The 25,320-nt window shown below is 46.3% G+C and overlaps 1 protein-coding gene across 1 annotated transcript in view; it reads left to right on the forward strand.

Annotated features, from left to right (window-relative positions):
* The first annotated feature begins 16,056 nt into the window (after positions 1–16,056).
* Positions 16,057–25,320, forward strand: part of LOC129696028 (plasma protease C1 inhibitor-like) — a 23,757-nt gene continuing 14,493 nt past the window's right edge. The window contains exons 1-4 of the mRNA XM_055633437.1: positions 16,057–16,464; positions 18,067–18,403; positions 21,748–21,888; positions 25,135–25,320. The exon at positions 25,135–25,320 is cut by the window's right edge and continues 18 nt beyond it. Coding sequence (XP_055489412.1) covers positions 16,402–16,464; positions 18,067–18,403; positions 21,748–21,888; positions 25,135–25,320 — 727 coding nt within the window. The 5' untranslated portion in view covers positions 16,057–16,401. The remainder of the gene's footprint in view (positions 16,465–18,066; positions 18,404–21,747; positions 21,889–25,134) is intronic.

Consider the following 25,320-nt stretch of genomic DNA (forward strand, 5'->3'; position numbering starts at 1 on the left):
AGTCGTCTTGTTGAGTCTCATTGTCTGTAACTCGTTCTCAAACTTGCACACAGCTAACAATGGTGTTTCCTTTATCATTGTTACTTTTTTGCGTATCTTTCATTAATTTGTTCTATGTCTCTCCACATCACCGTCTATATCTCTCATTTCCTTTTCTCCTGACTCTCAGTCTGAAGAAGGGTCTCAGCATGAAACGTCACCTATTTGATTGTAGATATGAAATCTTTAAATACAAACATTGCCAATGACAATTAAATAGAAAATAAGCAGCAGTCCAGTGGTTGATAACTCACCTCAAAATAATCTGGAATAAAAGTAAATTGTCAATTGAAAGGACAAGGTAGCAAATTACAGGTTTTGTGGATTTATTAAAGGGAAAGTGTATTGGGCTGAGGACATTCACCCGTTAAAATATGAGGGGTTTGCTAAGGATAAGCAAATAAAGAAAGGTACTTTTAACAAATATATATTGTGTGACGTTTCTTATTGTGGGCAGGCGTACACATTCTCTCCTAACTTTCATATTGAAACATTGCAGCAACATATACAGAGTTGTTGGTCACACACTGCAATTCCTAAGGTTGTACTAACCAATATTATCTATGCTGTGACCCTCCCTCAATAATGAAAAAAAAATCCAAAAGAACTGCAGTGTCAATACTTTAACAGAGGGGATCGTGACAGAAGCCTGGTCGTGGCGATCCCCGGAAACGACCACACGATGCACTCTGTGATGCATCGGGCAACTAATTCTGTCATCATGTTGGATGACGATGGAAGCCAACAGCGAGCTACGCCTCGTCTGACATACGAGCGAACAAACTTTAACAGAAAAACATTTAGATTTAGATCGATGAACTGCTCCTCCAGATTTGGTCATATGTTTGCTCCTCTAATAAGAAGGATCCCGACCCGAAATGTGACACATCCTTTCACTCCAGAGATGCTGCCTGACCCGCCGAGTTACTCCAGCACATTGTGTCTATCTTTGGTATAAACCGGCATCTGCAGTTTTTTGTTTCTGCATATTGTGACCTTCACTTGTTCCATTATAATCTTGTGTTATGGGCTGTGATGTGTGTCATGCCACTAGTATCATCCATGACCTTCCATACCTAGCATTTGTCTAATTTTGCACTGACCCCTTCCTCGCTAAGTTTCCAACATCCACTTTGCAGGTTTTTAGCAGCTGTGTGGTATCAGAGTACTTCTCTTCTTGTTCCTGCCTTCATTTGTCCTCCTGTATCTTTCCTTTGGCCTGCTGGTTCTTCGCTTCATGAACAACAATGGCACATTCATATGGATTCTGCATAATATCTGGTGCATGTGTTTGCACTGAAATAATCTCCATGACCTGCCGTACTGTAACCTTGAAGAAAGTCTGAAGAAGGATCCCAACCTGAAATGTGATACAACCTGTCTCTCCAGCGATTCTGCCTGACCCGCTGAGTTACTCCAGCACTTTGTGTCTATCTTTAGTATAAACCAGCTTTTGCAGATCTTTCTTTCTACATATTGTGACCTTTACTTGTTCCATTTGCTGGAGTGTACAACTCCCAAGTCATGATGTGATATCTCTCTGGTCTAAACAATGCAATCAACATAATATTTCAATTAATTCTTTGGATTCATCACCTTCAAAGAGCATGCTTTGGTGTAGTCTTCTTATAACATTGACATTATGTGACCCGTTGGTTTTAATTTCCACTGGCCTTGCATGTCCTGTATACATATAGTGACTGTTCCTTCCACAGAATCAATCTTGTTTAGCATCAGGTACATGCATTCAGTTACAGTCAGAACCTGCCCCTCTCTGTGTCGCTATCTCAACCACTCCATAGACCTATGATGGCCTCTTCACTGTGCACCGTTTGGTCGGAATAATCTTCCAACCTCATTGTGCATGAAATGGAGTGTTGCTGGAGTGGCTCAGTGGGTCAGGCAGCACCTGTGGAGGAAATGGAAGGTTCACTTTTTGAGTCGAGATCCTTCATCTAAACTCAAAGGCCTAGACCTGACTCAATGAGCTCATCTGGCAGCTTCCCTTTGTTGGCTTCAGATTGCAGCATCTTTGCGCTTGAATTACTCTAATGGGATTTGAACCTGCGACAGTCTGACTGAGAGGTGAGAATGCTGCAACTGAGCCGCACTTGAAACTGACCATGAGGGATCATAGTGCACTGCAGAGCATAGAACTAGAATCATTGCCTTTTGTCTTCATCACAGAACGACAATTTTTCCCTCACCATGGGGTTCAAATACATAGCTCCCCGAGATCACATTCCTGCTCCTACTTTTTATGTTTTCACCAGTTTCTCTCCCTACGATATCCCATGCAAAAGATCCAAATGTCCATGTTACATAGTTATTGGCAAAAGTTTTTGTACTGATTTTACAGTGTAAACTATTCTCCAGCAAGCTCAGGATCGATGCCTGTCCCTATAAACACTGATATATTGGCAAGTTTTAAGGCAATGGCATCAGTTAGAAACATAGAAACATAGAAAATAGGTGCAGGAGTAGGCCAATCGGCCCGTCAAGCCTGCACCGCCATTCAATATGATCATGGCTGATCATCCAACTCAGTATCCCGTACCTGCCTTCTCTCCATACTCCCTGATCCCCTTAGTCACAAGTTATTTGAATATTGTTGAATATTCAGACATCACGCACATTTACAATTCTGGGTACTATGCAGCCCGACCGCAGACCAAATTAGACCCACCTGTTAGGCCTTTGATCTTAAAACGGAAAGACGTTGAGCAGCTCCCATGTCTAGTGAGGGGCTATAACTTGAGCCATGAACCGCGTGTCCAAGCCGGGAAACCACTACTCTGACCTGCAGTTGGCTGCGGCCAAACCGACTGCTGGAGTCATTCGGGCCTCCGTAGAGGCAATAGCGGAGGCCTCAATACAGGTATGTTACAAAACCTACCTGAATCGTGATTGAGAATCTGTCCCAGCCCCATGTGCGCGATTTTGGCGCTGTTTAGAGGGGGCGGGTTTAAAACGCGATTTTTACTAGGCTGTTGCAATCGAAAATGTTCAGCCTAGTAAATCATTAACGGAAAATCGCTGAAAGACCCCGTCGCAAAAGGTATTATTACTTTTTATGGCCTTGTATAATAGTTATAGTAGTTTAAAAATCACTCTCTCAACCCGCAACCTCTCGCAGCCCCAGGGTTTTATAAAGCAAACAATTAAAGGTATGTACCTTATTTTTACATTAAAAGGGGCTTCTTAAGAACCCTGTATATAAAGTTTTCTATAGCGAATAGTTCATTTTGGGCTCTTTATATCCCGCAGTATTTTTCTGGGCATTTGAGGCACAAATCCAGCGCAATGTGAACGTTCTAAACCAGCGCGTTCCACAGGAACCCACTAGAAAGCCGATTTTAATTGACTTTAATTTACAGCAATTGAACACTAAATTCCTTCCATTTGGCCTATAAATTGATGTAAATGAGATTTAAAAATCATGTTTTATTGTGAATTATTTGTGAATATTATTTGGACACTTAGGCTATTTAAAAATGTTAATCATTTATTAAGAAATGGATAGATGTTTAGATCTAGTAATTGAAGTTTGAAATTAGCTACATTTGGGTAACTAACTAATTATATGCTTTAATTTCAGGTCCTCCAAGTAAGATTATTTTATATTTGTTTCAGAATGCTTCAAAATATTAACTGAAAATTCAGTTCTCTCTTAATTTTTAAGAAGGTTATGGGCTTTTGACTGTCCACGATCACAGCTTTTGTGTTATGTCCATAGAAAATCAATAGGGAACAAGATGCTAATTTCCGGGTATGAAAATGGCCATAACTTTTTTATTACTTGAGATATGAAAGTGAATTAGGTGTCAAATTAAACTTATTGTTATGCTTTATCTGATGGGATAAATTGCAGACTTGATTTTTTAAATCTCAAAATTTTGTAACATTGCTACTCAATAGGCCTGACTTTGGGAGAACTGGGGATGGGGACTGGACATTGTGCCTTCCCCCACAGTGGTAACCATTGTGGGGGGATGATTTTTGTGTGTAAGTGATTATTTTAGTTTGTGTCCAAGATGGCTGTCGGAAGGGAGAGTGTACGCTGGCGCGGCGGTTTAGCTGCCGCTGCTCTCTCTCTTCACATTGTGTTTTTGATTTTTTTGTCTTTGGATCGAATTCTGTCTTTAATTTGTGTATTGGTGATGTCTTTATTATTTATTTTACTCCGATTATATGTTTTTTACTCTTGTTAAATTCTGTAAGGTGTCCTTGAGACTTTTGAAAGGCGCCCGCAAATAACATTTATTATTATTATTATTATCCTCAGGTGTTCGAGGTTCAAGGGCAGCATGCCGCTCACAAACATGCCTGCTGCCAGCATCCCTGGGGGATGAAGGGTGTGATGAAGTATGCAGGATTCAAGGAATGGAGAAAGCGCAGGCTGAAGAGCACAAATGACTATTTATTCAAGCAAAATACAAGCAAAGCACAGAAAAACTAGCAACTATCAATAAAGTAACAATACATAGCAACAGGTCTCATGGCCCCCTTCATATTCAAGACTCCTGTCTGCACTGGCTGGCGCTGGCACTGACACTGGCACACACCACGATCCAAGCTCTGCCTCTCTCTCTCCACCCCCACCCCACCAGTCGAAGGTGAAGCTCATTTCTCTCTCCAATGGTGAAGCACGTGCTCTAATGGTGGAAGCATGTATTTAAATCATAACTTTTATCTCTCAAAACAACAGTTGGGGTGTTGATTCCAACACCATCCATGATGGAAGACAGACACAAAATGCTGGAGTAACTCAGCGGGACAGGCAGCATCACCGGAGAGAAGAAATGCGTGACGTTTCGAGTCGAGACCCTTCTTTGGTTTAAACCAGCATCTGCAGCTCCTTCCAACATGCACCATCCATAATGGCGTGAGTTATGTGTCCTATCAGATGTTGAGCTAATCAAGAGATTCAAGAGACAAGAGACATTTATTGTCGCATGCACCAATTGGTAAAGTGAAATGTGTGGTCACCATACAGCCATACGAATAAAAAAGAACACAGCACACGATAGACTTTAACATAAACATCCCCACACAGAGGAATCAATGTTTCCCACTGTGAGGGAAGGCACCAAATTCAGCCATTCTCCTCTTTGTTGTCTTGGATGTCTCTGGGAAAGCAAAGCTTATCTTGGTGACCTTGCAGGTGTGTTCATGATCTAATGGTCCCTTTGAGTTAGCCTAAGCATTCTTCGAAAACATCTACTTGTTTACCTAAGCACACATGGAAACTATGAGGATCAAAGAAGAGGAAATACTGACACTTTTGAGAAATATAAAAGTGGATAAGTCTCCAGGTCCGGACAGGATATTCCCTAGGACATTGAGGGAAGTTAGTGCAGAAATAGCAGGGGCTATGACAGAAATATTTCAAATGTCATTAGAAACGGGAATAGTGCCGGAGGATTGGCGTACTGCGCATGTTGTTCCATTGTTTAAAAAGGGGTCTAAGAGTAAACCTAGCAATCATAGAACTGTTAGTTTGACGTCAGTGGTGGGCAAATTAATGGAAAGGATACATAGAGATAATATATATAAGCATCTGGATAAACAGGGTCTGATTAGGAACAGTCAACATGGATTTGTGCCTGGAAGGTCATGTTTGACTAATCTTCTTGAGTTTTTTGAAGCGGTTACTCGGGAAATTGATGAGGGTAAAGCAGTGGATGTTGTATATATGGACTTCAGTAAGGCCTTTGACAAGGTTCTTCACGGAAGGTTGGTTAAGAAGGTTCAATGGTTGAGGATTAATGGAGGAGTAGCAAGATGGATTCAACAGTGGCTGAATGGGAGATGCCAGAGAGTAATGGTGGATGGTTGTTTGTCAGGTTGGAGGCCAGTGACTAGTGGGGTGCCACAGGAATCTGTGTTGGGTCCACTGTTGTTTGTTATGTACATCAATGATCTGGATGATGGTGTGGTAAATTGCATTAGTAAATATGAAGATGATACTAAGATAGGTGGGATTGTGGATAATGAAGTAGATTTTCAAAGTCTACAGAGTGATTTATGCCAGTTGGAAGAGTGGGCTGAAAGATGGCAGATGGAGTTTAATGCTGATAAGTGTGAGGTGCTACATCTTGGCAGGACAAATCAAAATAGGACGTACATGGTAAATGGTAGGGAATTGAAGAATGCAGGTGAACAGAGGGATCTGGGAATAACTGTGCACAGTTCCCTGAAAGTGGAATCTCATGTCGATAGGGTGGTAAAGAAAGCTTTTGGTGTGCTGGCCTTTATAAATCAGAGCATTGAGTATAGAAGTTGGGATGTAATGTTAAAATTGTACAAGGCATTGGTGAGGCCAATTTTGGAGTATGGTGTACAATTTTGGTCGCCTAATTATAGGAAGGATGTCAACAAAATAGAGAGAGTACAAAGGAGATTTACTAGAATGTTGCCTGGATTTCAGCAACTAAGTTACAGAGAAAGGTTGAACAAGCTAGGGCTTTATTCTTTGGAGCGCAGAAGGTTAAGCGGGGACTTGATAGAGGTCTTTAAAATGATGAGAGGGATAGACAGAGTTGACGTGGATAAGCTTTTCCCACTGAGTGTAGGGAAGATTCAAACAAGGGGACATGACTTGAGAATTAAGGGACAGAAGTTTAGGGGTAACATGAGGGGGAACTTCCACTCAGAGAGTGGTGGCTGTGTGGAATGAGCTTCCAGTGAAGGTGGTGGAGGCAGGTTCGTTTTTATAATTTAAAAATAAATTGGATTGTTATATGGACGGGAAAGGTATGGAGGGTTATGGTCTGAACGCAGGTGTATGGGACTAGGGGAGAATATGTGTTCGGCACGGACTAGAAGGGTCGAGATGGCCTGTTTCTGTGCTGTAATTGTTATATGGTTATAAGCAGGGTTTGAAATGTGGTGCTGCTAATTTAGCTGACAACTCCATTTCAGCTCACAGTCTGTTTAACTCTTACATTACAGGAGGAAGACAAAGTATGCTTACCCTTCCTTGATCTGAGGTTGGATTTTTGGCCAGCCGATTTGGCCGTCTCTTGCCAGATGAGACATTTCCAGCGGGGACTTTGCGAGGAGGTATGGTGCGCTGCATGTTAGAACCCAAGTTACATTGCAGCTAATGTGATCCACATCCTACAGAACTATGGCTGAAACGCGTCCGACAAGTCAGGCACACCACACGTACGTTCCCTTTGGGCTCGTATTCACCGTGCTGAGTGACCGCATCGACTCCCACCAGGGAGTGGCCATCCAACAAGCAACTATGACCCAAGCTAAGAGAGTCATAGTTATCCCGCCCATGTAGCTACCATCTACCTCATTGGCGACACTCAGACTATCTTTAATCGGACTTTACTGGACTTTATCCTGTATATCCACACGGACGGTTCAATGGTAATCCGCTGACTGGAAAGCTTTTTACTGTACCTTGGTACACGTGACAATAAACTAAACTAAATATGAACAAATAACCAGTATAACAGGTCTGATGCTCTGATGAAAATCCGCGGCTCCAACCCCACAACTCGCTGAAAGTGATAACACAAGTAGATAGAGTGATGGAGAAGACAATGGCACGCTTACCTTCACTGGAGTATTGAGTAAAAGAGCAAGGAAGTCATGTTGTAGCTTTATCGGATGTTGGTTCATCTGCATTTGGAGTACTGTGTGAAGTTCTGGCAATCCCATTATTGAAGGATGTGGAGGCTTTGGAGACTGTGCAAAAGAGGTTTACCAGGGTGCTGTCTGGAATAGAAGGTATTTACTATAAGGCAAGGTTGGATAAACTTGCATTGTTTATTTCTGGAGCAATGGTGGATGAGGGGAGAACTGTTCGAAGTTTATATAATAATGAGAGGCATCGATAAGGTCGGCATTCAGAACATTTTTCCCCAAGTTGAAGATGTCAGTAGAGTAGAGGGCACAGCTTTCAGAGAGGGGCAAAGTTTAAAGAAGCTATGTGGAGCAGGTATTTGATACGGAGAGTGGTGGGTGCCTGGAATGTGCTGCAAGGATGGTGGTGGAGGCAGATCTGATGGAAGTCAGTCCATCTGGGTGAGGGAAAACTGATTTAAAACCTCCACTGCCTTGTGGCCATATCCAGTCATGGAAAAGGCTCCAGGAGTAAACCTCAAGAAAATCCGGAGACTCCCCTTGGAGTTGGAGCCCCGAAGGCAGTTTGTCGTTGTCTACAACCTCGCTCTGGCAGCTCCGGCTACAGCGCTGGTGCCAAACTGTAACGGCCCGGCTGTTCCTTTGGATCGATCAGCGACGTGGAGAGGGGGGGCGTGCTGCTTGGGCAACAGCCTGTCCTCCATATGACATTGCCCAGGCTTGCATTTGACTGGGATGCATCACCCATGGTCAGTCATGACCGAGGGGGACCTACTAAAATCCTGAGAATGGATCGACATGGATCGGGTGTAGGCAGATGAAATGTTTAACTTGGCATCATGTTCGTTGCGGACATTATGGGCGGAAGAGCCCGTTCCTATGCTGTACTGTTTTATGTTCTAAACGTGAATTCTTCTGCTCTGAAAATCTAAAACAAAATTAAAATGTTTGAACTGCATTTTAAAAAAAATCAAGTGGCAGAATTGAGGAAAGTTTTAGATTTCTGGTCAATTTCTGATGACAGGATTTCATTAGATTTCCTTCAGATTACTTTAATATTGGCTTACTCCACTTACAGTGTAATGAATTTGACAATGTTAATGTCATGTATATAGAGGGCAGTAGAGGATTGCCAAAGATCTATAGTGTTCTTTATGATACAACAGTGCACCCTGGTGTATCTCTCTGATATTATCAGATCTACTCAAAATAAACTTTTTGTTCATCCCACAGAAGGTGGCATGGTCGCTCATTGGTCGAGTTGCCGCCTTACAGAGCTTGCAGCGCCGGAGACCCGCGTTTGATCCCGACTACGGGGTCCTGTCTGTGCTGCGTTTATACGTTCTCCCCGTGACCTGCCTGGGTTTTCTCCGAGATCTTTGGTTTCCTCCCACACTCCAAAGACATACAGGTTTGTAGATAAATTGGCTTGGTGTATGTGTAAATTGTCCCTAGTGTGTGTAGGATAGTGTTTATGTGCAGGGATCGCTGGTCGGTGCAGGCTTGGTGGGCCAAAGGGCCTTTTTCCGTGCTGTATCTCTAAACTAAACTACTTACAGTATCTCCATATTTTGCTGCAGTTTAGGTAGTGTATTCTTACAGAAGTCGAACTTCTACCATGAAATAAGATCCCATGCAATTTTGATTTGACTTCATAAGAATCCATGTAGGTACTTGAACTTAGGCCAGCTGTTGTTCCAGTAATAAACATTGGACTGTGATAATTTAGAGTAATGAGTTAATGTGCACTTCTGAAATGTACAATACTCTTTTAAAATCTCAGCTTTTCAGTCGTTATAATTTGTTAAGGAAAACTGAATAAATATTTTTCTCTCGTCCAACTTCACAGGCATTTTGAAAATAGCTTTATAGTGTTGAAACAAGGAGCTGCAGATGCTGGTTTACAAAAGAAGACACAAAGTGCTGGAGTAACTCAAAGGGTCAAGCAGCATCTCTATAGAACATGAATAGGTGACATTTTGGGTCAGGACACAAATGTTTGAAAAGACTAGTACAATAGTTAGAGTAGAAAAATGCTTAGACTACAAGGCAGAGTAAATTAGAACAAAGATAGCTGTGGAAGGGTTATGGCCCTGTCTCACGGTACTAGTCCACCCACGAGTGATCCTGAGTGAAAGAAAAAATCAAACTCCTGGTTGTCTACAAGATTCCAAATTTATGTTCAAGAGTTTAAACGAGTTCCCACGTGTATGTCTAAGTTTGCCGTTTACTTCTAATTTCTGTGATGTACCAAGTTCCTCTCCCGAGTTACCAAGTTCCTCTCCTGAGTTACTCTTGAGCCAACAACGATTACCGATGTATGGAAAAATCATCACATGGTAAAAATGATGCCATGCAGTTTTTTTTTCACTATAAAAAGACCTAGACTTAAGAACGATCCTGACCCGAAACATCACCTATTTATTTGCTCCAGAGATGCTGCCTGACCAGCTGAGTTAGTCCATCATTTTGTGTCTATCTTTGGTTTAAACTAGTATCTGCAATTCCTTCCTTCAAACTTTTAGAGCAGTTTATTTCAAGAAACAATCCTTCCAAAATTGCATTCAAAAGTCCATTTATCATGTGGTGAGGCCAATTCTGGAGTATGGTGTACAATTTTGGTCGCCTAATTATAGGAAGGATGTCAACAAAATAGAGAGAGCACAGAGGAGATTTACTAGAATGTTGCCTGGGTTTCAGCAACTAAGTTACAGAGAAAGGTTGAATAAGTTAGGTCTTTATTCTTTGGAGCGCAGAAGGTTAAGGGGGGACTTGATAGAGGTCTTTAAAATGATGAGAGGGATAGACAGAGTTGACGTGGATAAGCTTTTCCCACTGAGAGTAGGGAAGATTCAAACAAGAGGACATGACTTGAGAATTAAGGGGCAGAAGTTTAGGGGTAACATGAGGGAGAACTTCTTTACTCAGAGAGTGGTAGCTGTGTGGAATGAGCTTCCAGTGGAAGTGGTGGAGGCAGGTTCGATTTTATCATTTAAAAATAAATTGGATAGGTATATGGATGGGAAAGGAATGGAGGGTTATGGTCTGAGCGCAGGTATATGGGACTAGGGGAAAATAAGTGTTCGGCGATGACATGAAAGGCCGAGATGGCCTGTTTCTGCGCTGTAATTGTTATAAGGTTATATATATGAACTGCATCTGTTCAAGGTCTGGCATCAATCATTGAAAGGCATAGGTTGTTTTGTGTCAGGAGGAACTGCAGATGCTGGTTTACACTGAACATAGTCACAAAATGCTGGAGTAACTCAGTGGGACATGCAGCATTTCTGGAGAGAAGGAATGGGTGACTTTTCTGGTCGAGTCCCTTCTTCAGACTGAAAAGACATTTCGACCCTTCTCTCCAGAGATACTGCCAGCTTGGCGGAGTTACTCCGGCTTTTTGTGTCTAGTAAGATTGTTTTATTCCCTTAATTTATCTCCCATCAAAACGTTGGTAAACTTCTAACAAAAAGATTAGGTAAATTGAACATTAATGTTATTTTTTCCCCTGACAGGGAAACTGAGTTGGGGGATCAGCCATGATCATATTGAATGCAGTGCAGGTTCGAAGGGCCGAATGGCCTATTCCAGCACCTAATTGCTATGTTTCTATGACAGCAAGGTCCGTAGGCCAGAGGGATAGCAGTGTGTGTCTCTCTACTCCCCCAGTATGTCCTTCAGATCAGCCGTCCCACCGTCGCGACTTAAACTGTATAAAAAGCAGCGGCTCAAAACATTGCTGATTGGGCAGATCTGCCGAGAAACCACCCCTTTCACACTCACCCCAGCCCTGGGAAACAAAGTTTTCAGAGCCCTACAGTCACCGCAGCCAGCCCGCCCGCGAACCTCTGAATGAAAGACAAAGCTCAGATGTTCTCTTCAGCAGTGGGGTCCCAGAGTTTCCCAGCGCCTGGCCCAAGTTTCAATATAATCTCAGGTAAACTGAGTTTTTATTAAAAAACCCGAATACAATTGGCCCTTAATTGTAAATATGAGAATGTTTTCCTATATTGTACGGTAGACTGTCATCCGGTGTAGATACCATAATTTATTGGAAAAATATGAATACACGAACACAGGGGTTAGTTAAAAATTGGAGTCGTATCCAATCTACATCTCACACTCTCTCGCTGTGTTTCTAAGAAATGTCATTAAGGATTTATGTTAGGTGTTTTTGCTGGACTGAAACCTGGCAGGGAAGGGCGTGAACTATTTCTACAAAAAGAAGCCACACTCAAAGGTTCCCGTATCGATTCGACGGGTCACTGCGCTCATCAAGCAGCGTTGGAGGCTTCATACTGGATTGCTTATCGAATTGCACAGACTAAGAAAACTCACAGCATCAGTGAAGAACTTATCAAACCATGCCTTCGCGAAGCAGCGAAGTTGGTGCTGGGGGAACAGCAGTCAAACAAGTTCAGGCAGATTTCCCTTTCGAATGACACAGTCAAACATCCAATCTTGGATATGAGTAATGATATTCTGCTGCAAGTAGTGAGCGCTGTGAAGAGCAGTCCAGTGTATTCACTGCAACTGGATGAGTCAACAGATGTTGCCTCATGTTCCCAAATGCTAGTCCACGTTCATTACCTCGATGGAGAAGCCATGAAGGAGGGGTACCTGTTCTCGGAGCCATTGGCCACTACCTCTCGGGGAGAAGATGTGTTCAGAATACTGGAAGCCTTCCTCATCAAACATGAGCTTGGCTGGGAACGACTTGTCGGGGTGTGTACAGATGGGGCACCTTCCATGGTCAGTTGAAGATCCGGCTTCAAAGTCTTCATGAAGGATGTCGCTCCCCATGTCTCCTTCACCCACTGCATGATACATCGCCATGCTTTAGCGATGAAGACTCTCCCTCCTGGTCTTCAAGAAGTGCTTTCAGATGTGAAGATTGTGAACCACATCCGAGGGAGTGCAACAAACTCAAGAATCTTCAAAGCGACGTGTGAAGAAATGGGCGCCAATTTCACTGTTCTGATATTCCACACAGAGGTGCGCTGGCTTTCGTGTGGTAAAGTTCTCGATCGTGTGATTCAACTTCAAAATAAATAGCGCTGTTCTTGGAGAGAGGATGTACTGGGAAGGAGAATCAGCTTCATGGAAAGATGCAGGATGAACTGTCCGCGATGAAGGTTGCTTACTTGGCTGACTTCTTCGCCGAGGTGAATTCCTTGAGCCTGTCACTTCAAGGAAACCTCCCAATGCTACACACAGCTCGTGACAAATTGGAGGCGTTCAGGAGGAATCCTTTACCAGAGAAGAGTCCAGGACAGTGACACGACTATCATCCCTGAGATGACGACTCTCCTGGATGCTACGCCAGATGCTGAATGCCACTTCCACGAGGAGATCTCAACCCACCTTCTGGCAATAGATAATAGACAATCGACAATAGACAGTAGGTGCAGGAGTAGGCCATTCAACCCTTCGAGTCAGCACCGCCATTCAATGTGATCATGGCTGATCATCCTCAATCAGTACCCCGTTCCTGCCTTCTCCCCATATCCCCTGACTCCACTATTTTTAAGAGCCCTATCTAGCTCTCTCTTGAAAGCATCCAGAGAACCGGCCTCCACAGCCCTGTGGGCAGAGAATTCCACACTCACCACTCTCTGTGAAAAAAAGTGTTTCCTCGTCTCCGTTCTAAATGGCTTACTCCTTATTCTTAAACTGTGGTCCCTGGTTCTGGACTCCCCCATCATCGGGAACATGTTTCCTGCCTCTAGCGTGTCCAAACCCTTAACAATCTTATATGTTTCAACTAGTGAAGCCGTCGATCGTTAATTCCCCGGACTGGACGACTTTTCTCGTGATGAGTGGATCGTCCGACCCTTTTCCGTTGAAGACGGTGCCATCAGCGATACTGACGTGGCTGCGAAGGTTGAATTTTACCAAATTTGTGAAGATGCGCAGCTCAGGAGTGACTTCATGGACCAAGCACTCCTCACATTTTTGGCTGAAAGTGAAGGACTGTTTCGAAGAGTGCCCTGACCCTAGGGGTCCAGCCCCCCCTCAACCTATCGCTGTGGTTTAGTCCCAGTCCCAGCATCACACGGGAGGGCTGGTCCCCCAATGCAATATTCCATCTCTCCACCAATTCCAATATTGGTGGCCAGTGGGGGAACCGTGTTCTGGAGCGCTAGTATGGGTGTTGTGGGCTGAGGGGACTGGTTTCCAGAGGGCTAGTATGGACATTGTGGGCCGAATGGATTATTGGGCTGGCACCTCAGTCACTCAAGTCTGTTGTGCTGGCAGCTCACTCACTCACGGCTGGTGGGCTGGCAGTTGACACGGCTATTCCTTGAAATTCCATTTCAAGCAGGGTGCAAGGCCACCAAATTCAAGTGCAGTTTCTTACCACTTCAAGCAGGGTGCAAGGCCATCAAATTCGTGCAGTTTCATACAATTTCAAGCAGACTGCAAGACCACTAGACAGCGAGTCGTGACGTCTCCCTCCTCCATCTTGCAGAGACTGAGCCACGACCACACTTCTGGGTTTTATAGTCCCTCCCCCTCCCATCAGAAGTGGCGTGGCCTTCATGGCATGATTGACAGGAGAGAGAATCTCAACATTTTAAAAATACTTATAACTCTTTTATTTTTCATCTATCGGAAAAATCATCTGCACCTGATGAGCAGAGGGGGGCTCGGAGTAAGATGGCCAAAAATCACAACCGTACGAGGTAGCGTTGTTCCTAAAATCAATATAAAGCGCAAACAGGAAGTGGTCAAGATTAGACTTTTAATAATATAGAAGGCAAGGCAACTTTAATTAGGGAAGGCAACTTTAATTAGTCAAGGCAACTTTAATTAGACAAGGCAACATTAATTAGGCAACACAGCTTTAGCATTTCCAAAACAAAGGCAACACAGCTTTAGCATTTCCAAACCAAAGGCAACACAGCTTTAGCATTTCCAAACTATATTTTCAAACCACATTAAGGACACTGACAGGTCAGTAAAACCACTCACAGTTTAGTAGACATGTGTTCAGTGTTATTCACAGCTCAGACTGAGAGACGTGACCCACTCGCTCCTCCATCTTGCAGAGACTGACTGAGGCACTCAACACTTCCGGGTTTTATAGTCCCTCCGGAAGGGGCATGGCCTTCAGGAGAGAGAATCTCAACATTTTTTAAACACTAATAACTCTTTTATTTTTAATCGATGGGAAAAATCCTCTTGCCCTACGCAGTGGAGGGGGACTGAGTAAGATGGCCAAAAATCACAGCCGTAAGTGGCAGTGTTTTTTCTAAAATCAATATAGAGAACAACAGGAAGTGCTCAAGATCAGACTTTTAGTAATACAGAGAGATTATAAAGGATGTTGCAGTGTACTTAGAAATTCATGATAAATAGGCCAAAGTCAAATTATTTTAAGAAGTAAATAGCAGGACAGACAAAGTAGAGTCAGTGGATGTTGTTTACCTCGATTTTCAGAAAACCTTTGATAAAGTGCCAAGTGTGAGGCTGCTAAAGAAGATGAGAGGTCATGGTATCAGAGGGCAGATACAAGCATGGATCGCAGGTTGGCTGGATGGCAGAAGGCAAAGAGTGGCAATATAGAGGGCTTTTACTGGTTGGCTGCCAGTGACTAGCGGAGTTCTGCAGAGATCAGTTCTAGGGCTGCTACTCTTCACGTTGTACCTCAATGATTTGGACAAGGGGATTGAAGGCTTTGTGGCCAAGTTTGCAGATGATACAAAAATAGGTGGAGGGGCAGATAGTATAGCGAGAGCAGGGACTCTGCAAAGGCTCTATTAGAGTGAGCTGTTTATATATTTCACTGTGTGTGATCGAGGGCTTATATATTAGAGTGAGCTGCTTATATATTTCTGTGTATATACGTGTACGTGTGTGTGTGAGAGAGAGAGAGAGAGTGAGCGAGAGAGATTGAGGGGTTAGAGATTAGAGTGCTTAGATATTTCTATGTGTGCGTGTGTGTGAGAGAGAGATCGAGGTTTTATATATTAGAGTGACCTGTTTATTAATGTCTGTGTGTGTGTGTTATGTTTGTTATGTGCTTACGGGAATCTTGCTAAACATCGATTAGACAAACATTTACCTCTCGCCAAATCTTGATACCCATCCTGGACTTTGATTTGTAAATTCGGGAGAGGGTTATCAGTCTAACGGAGTAGTTTCAGGTGAGTGCACGTGTAGAGAGAGTGGTAGAGAAATGGGGGGGGAGAGAGAGAGAGGTGGGGGGAGAGGGGGCAGAGAGAAATGTGGAGCATGAGAGGGGATGGGAGAGAGGGGGCGAGAGAGTGAGAGGGGGGAAGAGAGAGCGGTGAGAGAGAGAGGGGGAAGGGGCGGAGGAGAGAGGGGTTAGAGTTTTACTCTGTGTGTGTGTCAGACCTTGCCCTGGGAGCGCTGGATGCCCACACTGGTTACAAAGTGGATACGTAGACACACACACACACAGGGAAAGTTATAAACAGCTTGCTCTAATGTTTAAACACTCAATGTCACACACACGCAGGGACAGCCATACACAGCTTGTTCTAATATATAAACCCTGGATTTCACACATACACAGAGATATAGAAACAGCTCACTCTAATATATTAATCCTCGATCTCTCTCACACACACAGAGTCAGGGCAATGTGGAGGGAGCTTCGTATTGTGTGTGTTGGACCCTGTCCCGGGATAGCTCGATGCCCACACTGGGTATAATCTTTTCCCTCCTCTCTCGATTTTATTTACAGAAACAACAACTGATTTCTCTTTAATCTGCTTCTTCCTGAATTTTACGATGAAGATTTGTGTGAATATTCCCATCCTGGTTATCTTGATCTTGATCGAAAGCTTCTGCCTGGTATGTATATCTACATCGAGCAAACGAGAGGAGAGAGAGTGAGGTGAGAGAGAGGGGGTAGAGAGAGTCTGGGGAGAGAGCGAGGGGGAGAGAGGGGGAGAGAGAGAGGGGGAGAGAGAGAGTGAGAGATGGATGGAGAGAGAGGAAGAGAGAGATACTGGGGAGAGAGGAGTAGTGGGAGTGGGGAGAGAGGGGATAGAGAGAGAGAGAAGCAGGAGAGAGAGGCAGGAGAAGGGGAGAGAGGGGGGGGCGAGGGAGAGGGAGAAAAGGGGAGAGAGAAGGGGGGAGAGAGAGAGAGGGGGGGGGAGAGAGAGACTGGGGAGAGACAGGGAGAGGGAGAGGGGGAGAGAGATAGTTTAATTTGCTGTAATGAGTCGACTCGAACACACATCAAAATACAACAGATATTTATTAAATCTACATACAGCAAGGATCTGCACTCATCACATCTCCGAGCTGCTATTCATTCTAACTCGCGTAAGCAGACTCTTGATAATATGAAGTACATAGTGGGTGAAGTCACTACTAACAAACACTATAATTGGCTAGTATGAAATAGCCAATCTACACTTACATTACTTTAGTTTCATTGATTAAGTATTAGGGCTAATTAGGAGGTATTAGGAGGGATGAGGAGGGTAAGAGAGAAAGAGAGAGAGGGAGGGGTGAGGGAGGGGAGAGAGAGTGTGAAAGAGAGGGGAGATGGGAGAGGGAATGGGGAGAGAGGGGGCAGAGGGTAGAGAAAGGGAGAAGAGAGATATTGAGAGAGAGGGAGATATAGAGTGTGGCAGAGAAATGGTGACAGAAGGAGTGATAAACACAGTGAGAAGGAGAGAGACAGCGACCATATAAGAGAGACAGTTTAGTTCAGAGAAACAGCGCAAAACAGGCCCTTTGGCCCACCATATGTTCTCCAGCTGGGACTCACAACCCCTCTTTCCCCCTCTCTCCCTTCCTTTCTCTCACCCTTTCTCCATCTCTCTCTTCCCCTCTATGTCTACCCCACTCTCTGTCTTCCCCTCTCACTCTCCCCATTCTCGCTTCTCCTCTCTCCCCCCATTCTCCCTCCTCACTCTCCCTTCCTCCTCTCGCTCCTCCTCCCTATTCCCCCTCTCGCTCCCCCTATCTCTCCTCTATCCCAACTCTCTCCCTCGCCTCTCCCCCCCCTCTCACGTTCTCTCTCTCTCCCTTTCTCTGCCCTTTCTCTCCCTGACTCTCTCTCTCTCTCCCTCTCCCTCCCTCTGCCCCTCTCCCCCCACTCTCTCTGCTGCTCTCAAACCCCTCTCACTCCCCCCCTCTCTCTCTCTCTCCGCTCTTCCCCTCTGTCCTACCCTCCATCTCTACCCCCTTTATCTCTCCTATTCTCTGTTCCCCCCTTGCTCCCCCTCTCTCTCCTCCCTTGCTTGCCCCCCCCCTCTCTCTACTGCTCCTTCTCTCCCCCTCTCTCTCCTCCCTTGCTCCCCCCTCTCTCTCTACCGCTCCTTCTCTCCCCCTCTCTCTCTCTCTCTACCGCTCCTTCTCTCCCCCTCTCTCACCTCCCTTGCTCCCCCCTTCTCTCTCTACCGCTCCTTCTCTCCCCCTCTCTCTTTTTTTTCCGTGTAGGCTGAACCAGGCCGGGAACAAAGCCCTGACCTAGGTTTTATTGCCGAGCCTTCACGTGAGGAACGCAGGAGGATCGAGGGCCTTCAGGACAGGGCGGGCTCACGGCCCGGGCCCATTGCTTGCCCAATGACCCGGAATGCGGCATGTTCCTTCTATTCTGATCCCTGGAAAAGTTGCTCGGGTTCCGTAGAGGAGGAGGCATCGCTGGAGGTGTTGCGCGCCTCCCTGGCACATTTTGCAGCCGATTCCTTTGCCGCCGTGTCCCGCCAGATTCCCAGGGGCAATGTGGTCTTCTCGCCCTTCAGTCTCGCCTCCATTCTCACCCATCTCCTGCTCGGTGAGCCCCGTAGGGTCTTTTCTGTGGCATTAGGGAGTCGATTCCGGGTCGTCGGTGATCACAAGGTCATTTTTGTAGGTGTCAGGAAGTCAGGAGGGTCATGCAGTCGTTTCAGGATTGTGAGAAGGTCAGGGGGTTGGTTTCCGGGTTGCTAGAGGGTCACCGAGGCCATTTCCAGGGTATCAAGGGTTAAAGGGATAATTTCCGGGGGCATCAGGAAGTTGTGAACCTTCTTTAGGTATGGGAAGAGGAAAGAATTAGTTAAGACCAAAGTTGGACCCTTGAAGACCGAAAAAGGTGAATTTATTATGGGGAACAAGGAAATTACAGAAGAGTTGAACAGGTACTTTGGATCTCTCTTCACTAAGGAGGACACAAACAATCTTCCTCATACAGTAGTGGCCATAGGATCTGGGGTGACGGAGGAACTGAAGGAAATTCACATTAGGCAGGAAATGGTGTTGGGTAGACTGATGGGACTGAAGGATGATAAATCCCCAGGACCTGATGGTCTGCATCCCAGGGTACTTAAGGAAGTGGCTCTAGAAATCATGGATGCATTGGTGATAATTTTCCAATGTTCTGTAGACTCAGGATCAGTTCCTGTGGATTGGAGGGTAGCTAATGTTATCCCACTTTTTAAGAAATGCGGGAGAGAGAAAACGGGGAATTATAGACCAGTTAGCCTGACATCGGTGGTGGTGAAGATGCTGGAGTCAATTATAAAAGATGAAATAGCCGCACATTTGGATAGCAAAAACAGGATCGGTCCAAGTCAGCATGGATTTACGAAGGGGAATTCATGCTTGACTAATCTTCTGGAATTTTTTGAAGATGTAACTAGGAAAATGGACAAGGGAGAGCCAGTGCATTCAGAAAGCATTTGATAAGGCCCCACATAGGAGATTAGTGGGCAAAATTAGGGCACATGGTATTGGGGGTAGAGTACTGACATGGATAGAGAAGTGGTTGGCAGACAGGAAACAAAGAGTAGGGATTAACGGGTCCCTTTCAGAATGGCAGGTAGTGACTAGTGGAGTACTGCAAGGCTCGGTGCTGGGACCGCAGCTATTTACAATATGCATCAATGATTTGGATGAAGGGATTCAAAGTAACATTAGCAAATTTGCAGATGACACAAAGCTGGGTGGCAGTGTGAACTGTGAGGAGGATGCTATGAGAATGCAGGGTGACTTGGACAGGTTGGGGAAGTGGGCAGATGCATGGCAGATGACGTTTTACGCGGATAAATGTGAGGTTACCACTTTGGTAGCAAAAACAGGAAGGCAGATTACTATCTAAATGGTGTCAAGTTGGGAAAAGGGGAAGTACAACGGGATCTGGGGGTCCTTGTTCATCAGTCTATGAAAGTAAGCATGCAGGTACAACAGGCAATGAAGAAAGAGAATGGCATGTTGGACTTTATAAGAGCAGTCGAATATAAGAGCAAACAGGTCTATCTGTAGTTGTACACCTGGAGTATTGTGTGCAGTTTTGGTCCCCTAATTTGAGGAAGGACATTCTTGCTATTGAGGGAGTGCAGCGTAGGTTTACAAGGAGCGGGATGGCGGGACTGTCATATGCTGAGAGAATGGAGCGGTTGGGCTTGTATACTCTGGAGTTTAGAAGGATGAGAGTTGATCTTATTGAAACATATAAGATTATTAAGGGTTTGCACATGATAGTTGTAGGAAACATGTTCTCGATGTTGGGGGAGTCCAGAACCAGGGGCCACAGTTTAAGAACAAGGAGTAAGCCATTTAGAACGGAGACGAGGAAACACTTTTTCTCACAGAGAGTGGTGAGTCTGTGGAATTCTCTGCCTCAGAGGGCGGTGGAGGCAGGTTCTCTGGATGCTTTCAAGAGAGAGCTAGATAGGGCTCTTAAAGATAGTGGAGTCAGGGGATATGGGGCGAAGGCAGGAACGGGATACTGATTGGGGATGATCAGCCATGATGACAGTGAATGGTGGTGCTGGCTCGAAGGGCCGAATGCTCCTATTGTCTATTGACGGTCATGGGGTTGTTCTCATGGGGATGGGAGTTCAAATGGGTCATTTCCAACATGTCAAGCGGTCGTCAAAGGTACACGGGAGATTATTTCTGGGGCATGAGAAGGTCATGGGTGTTGTTTCCAGGTCGTCAGGAGGTCATAGTGGTCATTTCTATGTTGTCATGGGTCACGGGGCCATTTCTGATTCTTCAGGGGATCACGGGAGGTAATTTCCCAGCTGTTAGAGGGTCACAGAGTAGTTTCCATGTTGTCTAAGGTCAAAGGGGGCGTTTCCGGTTCATCAGAAGGTCACGGGGTCATTTCCATGGTCATCAGTGTCACAAGGGTCGTTTCCTGGGTATTCGAAGGTCACTGGGGTCGTTTCCAGGGTGTCACGGGTCAAATAAATCATTTCCCTGGGTGTCAGGAGGTCGTGAGGGTCATGGGGTCGTGTCCAGAGTCAAAGAGGTAGTTCCCTGGGACCTCAACTTCACGGGGCCATTTCAGGTCATTAGGGGTCACGTGGCAGTTTTTGGGGTCAAAGGTGTCGTTCCCTAGGTTGTCAGAGGATCACAGGGATCATTTCCAGGTCATTAGGGGATCACGGCATCATTTCCAGGGGTTGTCAGAGAGAGGATCAAGGGTTTGTTTCTGGGGTCGTTATAGCGTCACCGGGTCATCAGCGGGGAGTCGCAGGGCCGTTTCCTGGTGGGGAATCATTTCTGGGGTCGTTGAGGGTTCACGGGGTCGTTTCAGAGTCTTCAGGTGGTCACAGAGTCGCTTCCGTCGAAGGTTGCAATTTATCGAGCATGGCAAGTGCTCACGGGACAGGGTTGGGAGGCTGTGGGAGGTTGCGGGAGGTTGCGGGAGGTTGCGGGAGGTTGCGGGAGGTTGCAGTAGGTTGCAGGAGGTTGCGGGAGGTTGCGGGAGGTTGCGGGAGGTTGCGGGAGATTGCGGGAGGTTGCAGTAGGTTGCAGGAGGTTGCAGCAGGAGGTTGCGGGAGGTTGCGGGAGGTTGCAGGAGGTTGCAGGAGGTTGCAGGAAGTTGGGGGAGGTTGCTGGAGGCTGAAGGAGGTTGCAGGAGGTTGCGGGAGGTTGCAGGAGGTTGCGTGAGGTTGGGGGTGGGAGGTTGCGGGAGGTTGCTGGAGGTTGCTGGAGGGGAGCGCTGTGGGATGTGTGGGGGGAGGGGGGCCCTGCACTGGGGGGGGGGGTGGGTTGTGGGGAGGGGGGAACGAGGGGGCGCTGCACTGTGGGAGGGACGTGGAGGGGGAGAGGAAGGAGCTGCGGTTTGGGAGAGGAGGGAGGGAAGGGGAATAATGTCTAGCTGACCATCTCTCCCTCTCCTCACTCCAGGGGCCAGAGGACATACGAAGGTGGCCCTCGAAGGTGTACTGCACTACAAAGACCATTTCAAGTGTGTTCACCAATCCCTCAAGCTCCTCCTCAATGCCAGTCACTCTCTCACCTCCACGTCCCAGCTCTTCTTTCGGGAGGGTGAGTCCCCTCCCCTCTCCCCCTCCAGCTGTATCATCCCCTCTCTATCCCTGCTCCCAGTGTATCTTGGAGTCATAGTCATTGTCATAGAGTCAGAGTCATATCTATACAGACACAGAGCCACAGAGCTATAGTCATCGTAATAGTTAGAGGGACATGGAGGCATTGAGCAGTAGAGTCATTGAGCCACAGAATCATAGTCATATATACAGAGCCATAGGCTCTATGACACTATGTCTATGGCTCTGTGACTAAGACTATGTCTATGACAGTGGCTCGATGGCTCTGAGGCTCCGACTATGACCAATTAACCTACAAACCTTACGTCTTTGGAGTGTGTGAGGAAACCGAAGATCGTGGAGAAAACCCATGTGGTCATGTGAGAACGTACAAACTCCATACAGACAGCACCCGTGGTCAGGATCGAACCTGGCTCTCTGGTGCTGCAAGCGCTACAAGGCCGTAACTATACCACTGTGCCACCCCTATGACCATGACTCTATGACCCGATCGCTCTATCGCTCCATGACTATGAGTCTGTGACTCTGTCTGTGACTCTGTCTGTGACTCTGTCTGTGACTCTGTGACTGTTTCTTTGAGTCTGTGACTGTGTTTCTTTGAGTATGTGACTGTGACTCTAACTGTGACTGTGTGACTGAGTCTGCGACCCTGTGAGTCTGTGAGTCTGCGACCCTGTGAGTCTGTGACACTGTCTGCTGACCCTGTGAGTCTGTGACACTGTGACAATGTGTCTCTGTGACTGTGACACTGCAACTGTGACTGTGACACTGTGACTGTGACTCTGTGACACTGTGACACTGTGACTGTGACACGGTGACACTGTGACTCTGTGACACTGTGACTGTGACTGTGACTCTGTGACAGTGACTCTGTGACTGTGAGACTGTGACTTTGACACTGTGACTCTGTGACTGTGACTCTGTGACTGTGACTCTGTGACTGTGTGACTGTGACACGGTGACACTGTGACACTGTGACTGTTTCTTTGAGTCTGTGACTGTGTTTCTTTGAGTATGTGACTGTGACTCTAACTGTGACTGTGTGACTGAGTCTGCGACCCTGTGAGTGAGACCCTGTGAGTCTGTGACACTGTGTCTCTGTGACTGTGATCCTGTGACTGTGACTCTGTGACACTGTGTCTCTGTGACTGTGATCCTGTGACTGTGACTCTGTGACACTGTGTCTCTGTGACTGTGACACTGTGACTGTGATCCTGTGACTCTGCGACTGTGACTCTGTGACTGTGACTCTGTGACACTGTGACTCGGTGACACTGCGACTCGGTGACACTGTGACTCGGTGACACTGTGACTCGGTGACACTGTGACTCTGTGACACTGTGACTCGGTGACACTGTGACTCTGTGACTGTGACTCTGTCTGTGACTCTGTCTGTGACTCTGTCTGTGACTCTGTGACTGTGACTCTGTGACACTGTGACACTGTGACACTGTGAATCTGACTCTGTGACTCTGTGACACTGTGACACTGTGACTCTGACTCTGTGACACTGTGACTCGGTGACACTGTGACTCGGTGACACTGTGACTCTGTGACACTGTGACACTGTGAATCTGACTCTGTGACTCTGTGACACTGTGACTCTGACTCTGTGACTCTGTGACACTGTGACACTGTGACTCTGTGACTGTGAATCTGACTCTGTGACTCTGTGACTCTGTGACACTGACACTGTGACTGTGACTCTGTGACACTGACACTGTGACTCTGTGACTCTGTGACACTGTGACTCGGTGACACTGTGACTCGGTGACACTGCGACTCGGTGACACTGTGACTCGGTGACACTGTGACTCGGTGACACTGTGACTCTGTGACACTGTGACTCGGTGACACTGTGACTCTGTGACTGTGACTCTGTCTGTGACTCTGTCTGTGACTCTGTCTGTGACTCTGTGACTGTGACTCTGTGACACTGTGACACTGTGACACTGTGACTCTGACTCTGTGACTCTGTGACACTGTGACACTGTGACTCTGACTCTGTGACTCTGTGACACTGTGACACTGTGACTCTGTGACTCTGTGACTGTGACTCTGTGACTCTGTGACTCTGTGACACTGTGACTGTGACTGTGACTCTGACACTGTGACTGTGACTCTGTGACACTGTGACACTGTGACTGTGACTCTGTGACACTGTGACTGTGACTCTGTGACACTGACTCTGTGACTGTGACTCTGTGACACTGACACTGTGACTCTGACTCTGTGACTCTGTGACACTGTGACACTGTGACACTGTGACTCTGTGACACTGTGACTCTGTGACACTGTGACTCTGTGACTGTGACTCTGTGACACTGTGACTGTGACTCTGTGACTCTGTGACTGTGACTCTGTGACTCTGTGACTGTGACTGTGTGACTCTGTGACAGTGTGACTCTGTGACTCTGTGACACTGTGACTCGGTGACACTGTGACTCGGTGACACTGTGACTCTGTGACACGGTGACACTGTGACTGTGACTCTGTGACTGTGACTCTGTGACACTGTGACTGTGACTGTGACACTGTGACTGTGACTGTGTCTCTGTGACACTGTGACACTGTGACTGTGACTCTGTGACTGTGACTCTGTGACTCTGTGACTCTGTGACTCTGTGACACTGTGACTCTGTGACTGTGACTCTGTGACACTGTGACTGTGACACTGTGACTGTGACTGTGTCTCTGTGACACTGTGACTGTGGCACTGTGACTCTGTGGCACTGTGACTGTGACACTGTGACTGTGACTCTGTGACTGTGACTCTGTGACACTGTGACTCTGTGACTGTGACTCTGTGACACTGTGACTGTGACACTGTGACTGTGACACTGTGACTGTGTCTCTGTGACACTGTGACTGTGGCACTGTGACTCTGTGGCACTGTGACTCTGTGACTGTGACTCTGTGACTGTGACACTGTGACTGTGACTCTGTGACACTGTGACACTGTGACTCTGTGGCACTGTGACACTGTGACTCTGTGGCACTGTGACTCTGTGACACTGTGACACTGTGACTGTGACACTGTGACTGTGACTCTGTGACACTGTGACTCTGTGATTGTGATCCTGTGACACTGTGACTGTGACAATGTGACACTGTGACTGTGACTGTGTGTCTCTGCGACTGTGACATGACTATGACTGTGACTATGAATATGACTCAAAGGCCATGAATCTATGTCCCTCTGACTCTCTCTCCTCTCCCCCCCCAGGTGTGTGCCTGGAACAATCTTTCATTGAGCGCTCCGAGCATTTCTATGGTCAGCAGCCAGAAGCATTGACGCACAACAGGACGGAGAACGTGGAGTTGGTGAACGCGCTGGTCCGGCGAGCAACCAAGGGGCTCATCCCACACATGTTGGACTCCGTGTCTGATGATACCATCTTCATGTTCATCA

This window comes from Leucoraja erinacea, chromosome 4, assembly GCF_028641065.1.
Source record: "Leucoraja erinacea ecotype New England chromosome 4, Leri_hhj_1, whole genome shotgun sequence".
In the NCBI taxonomy this organism is placed as follows: Eukaryota; Metazoa; Chordata; class Chondrichthyes; order Rajiformes; family Rajidae; genus Leucoraja; species Leucoraja erinaceus.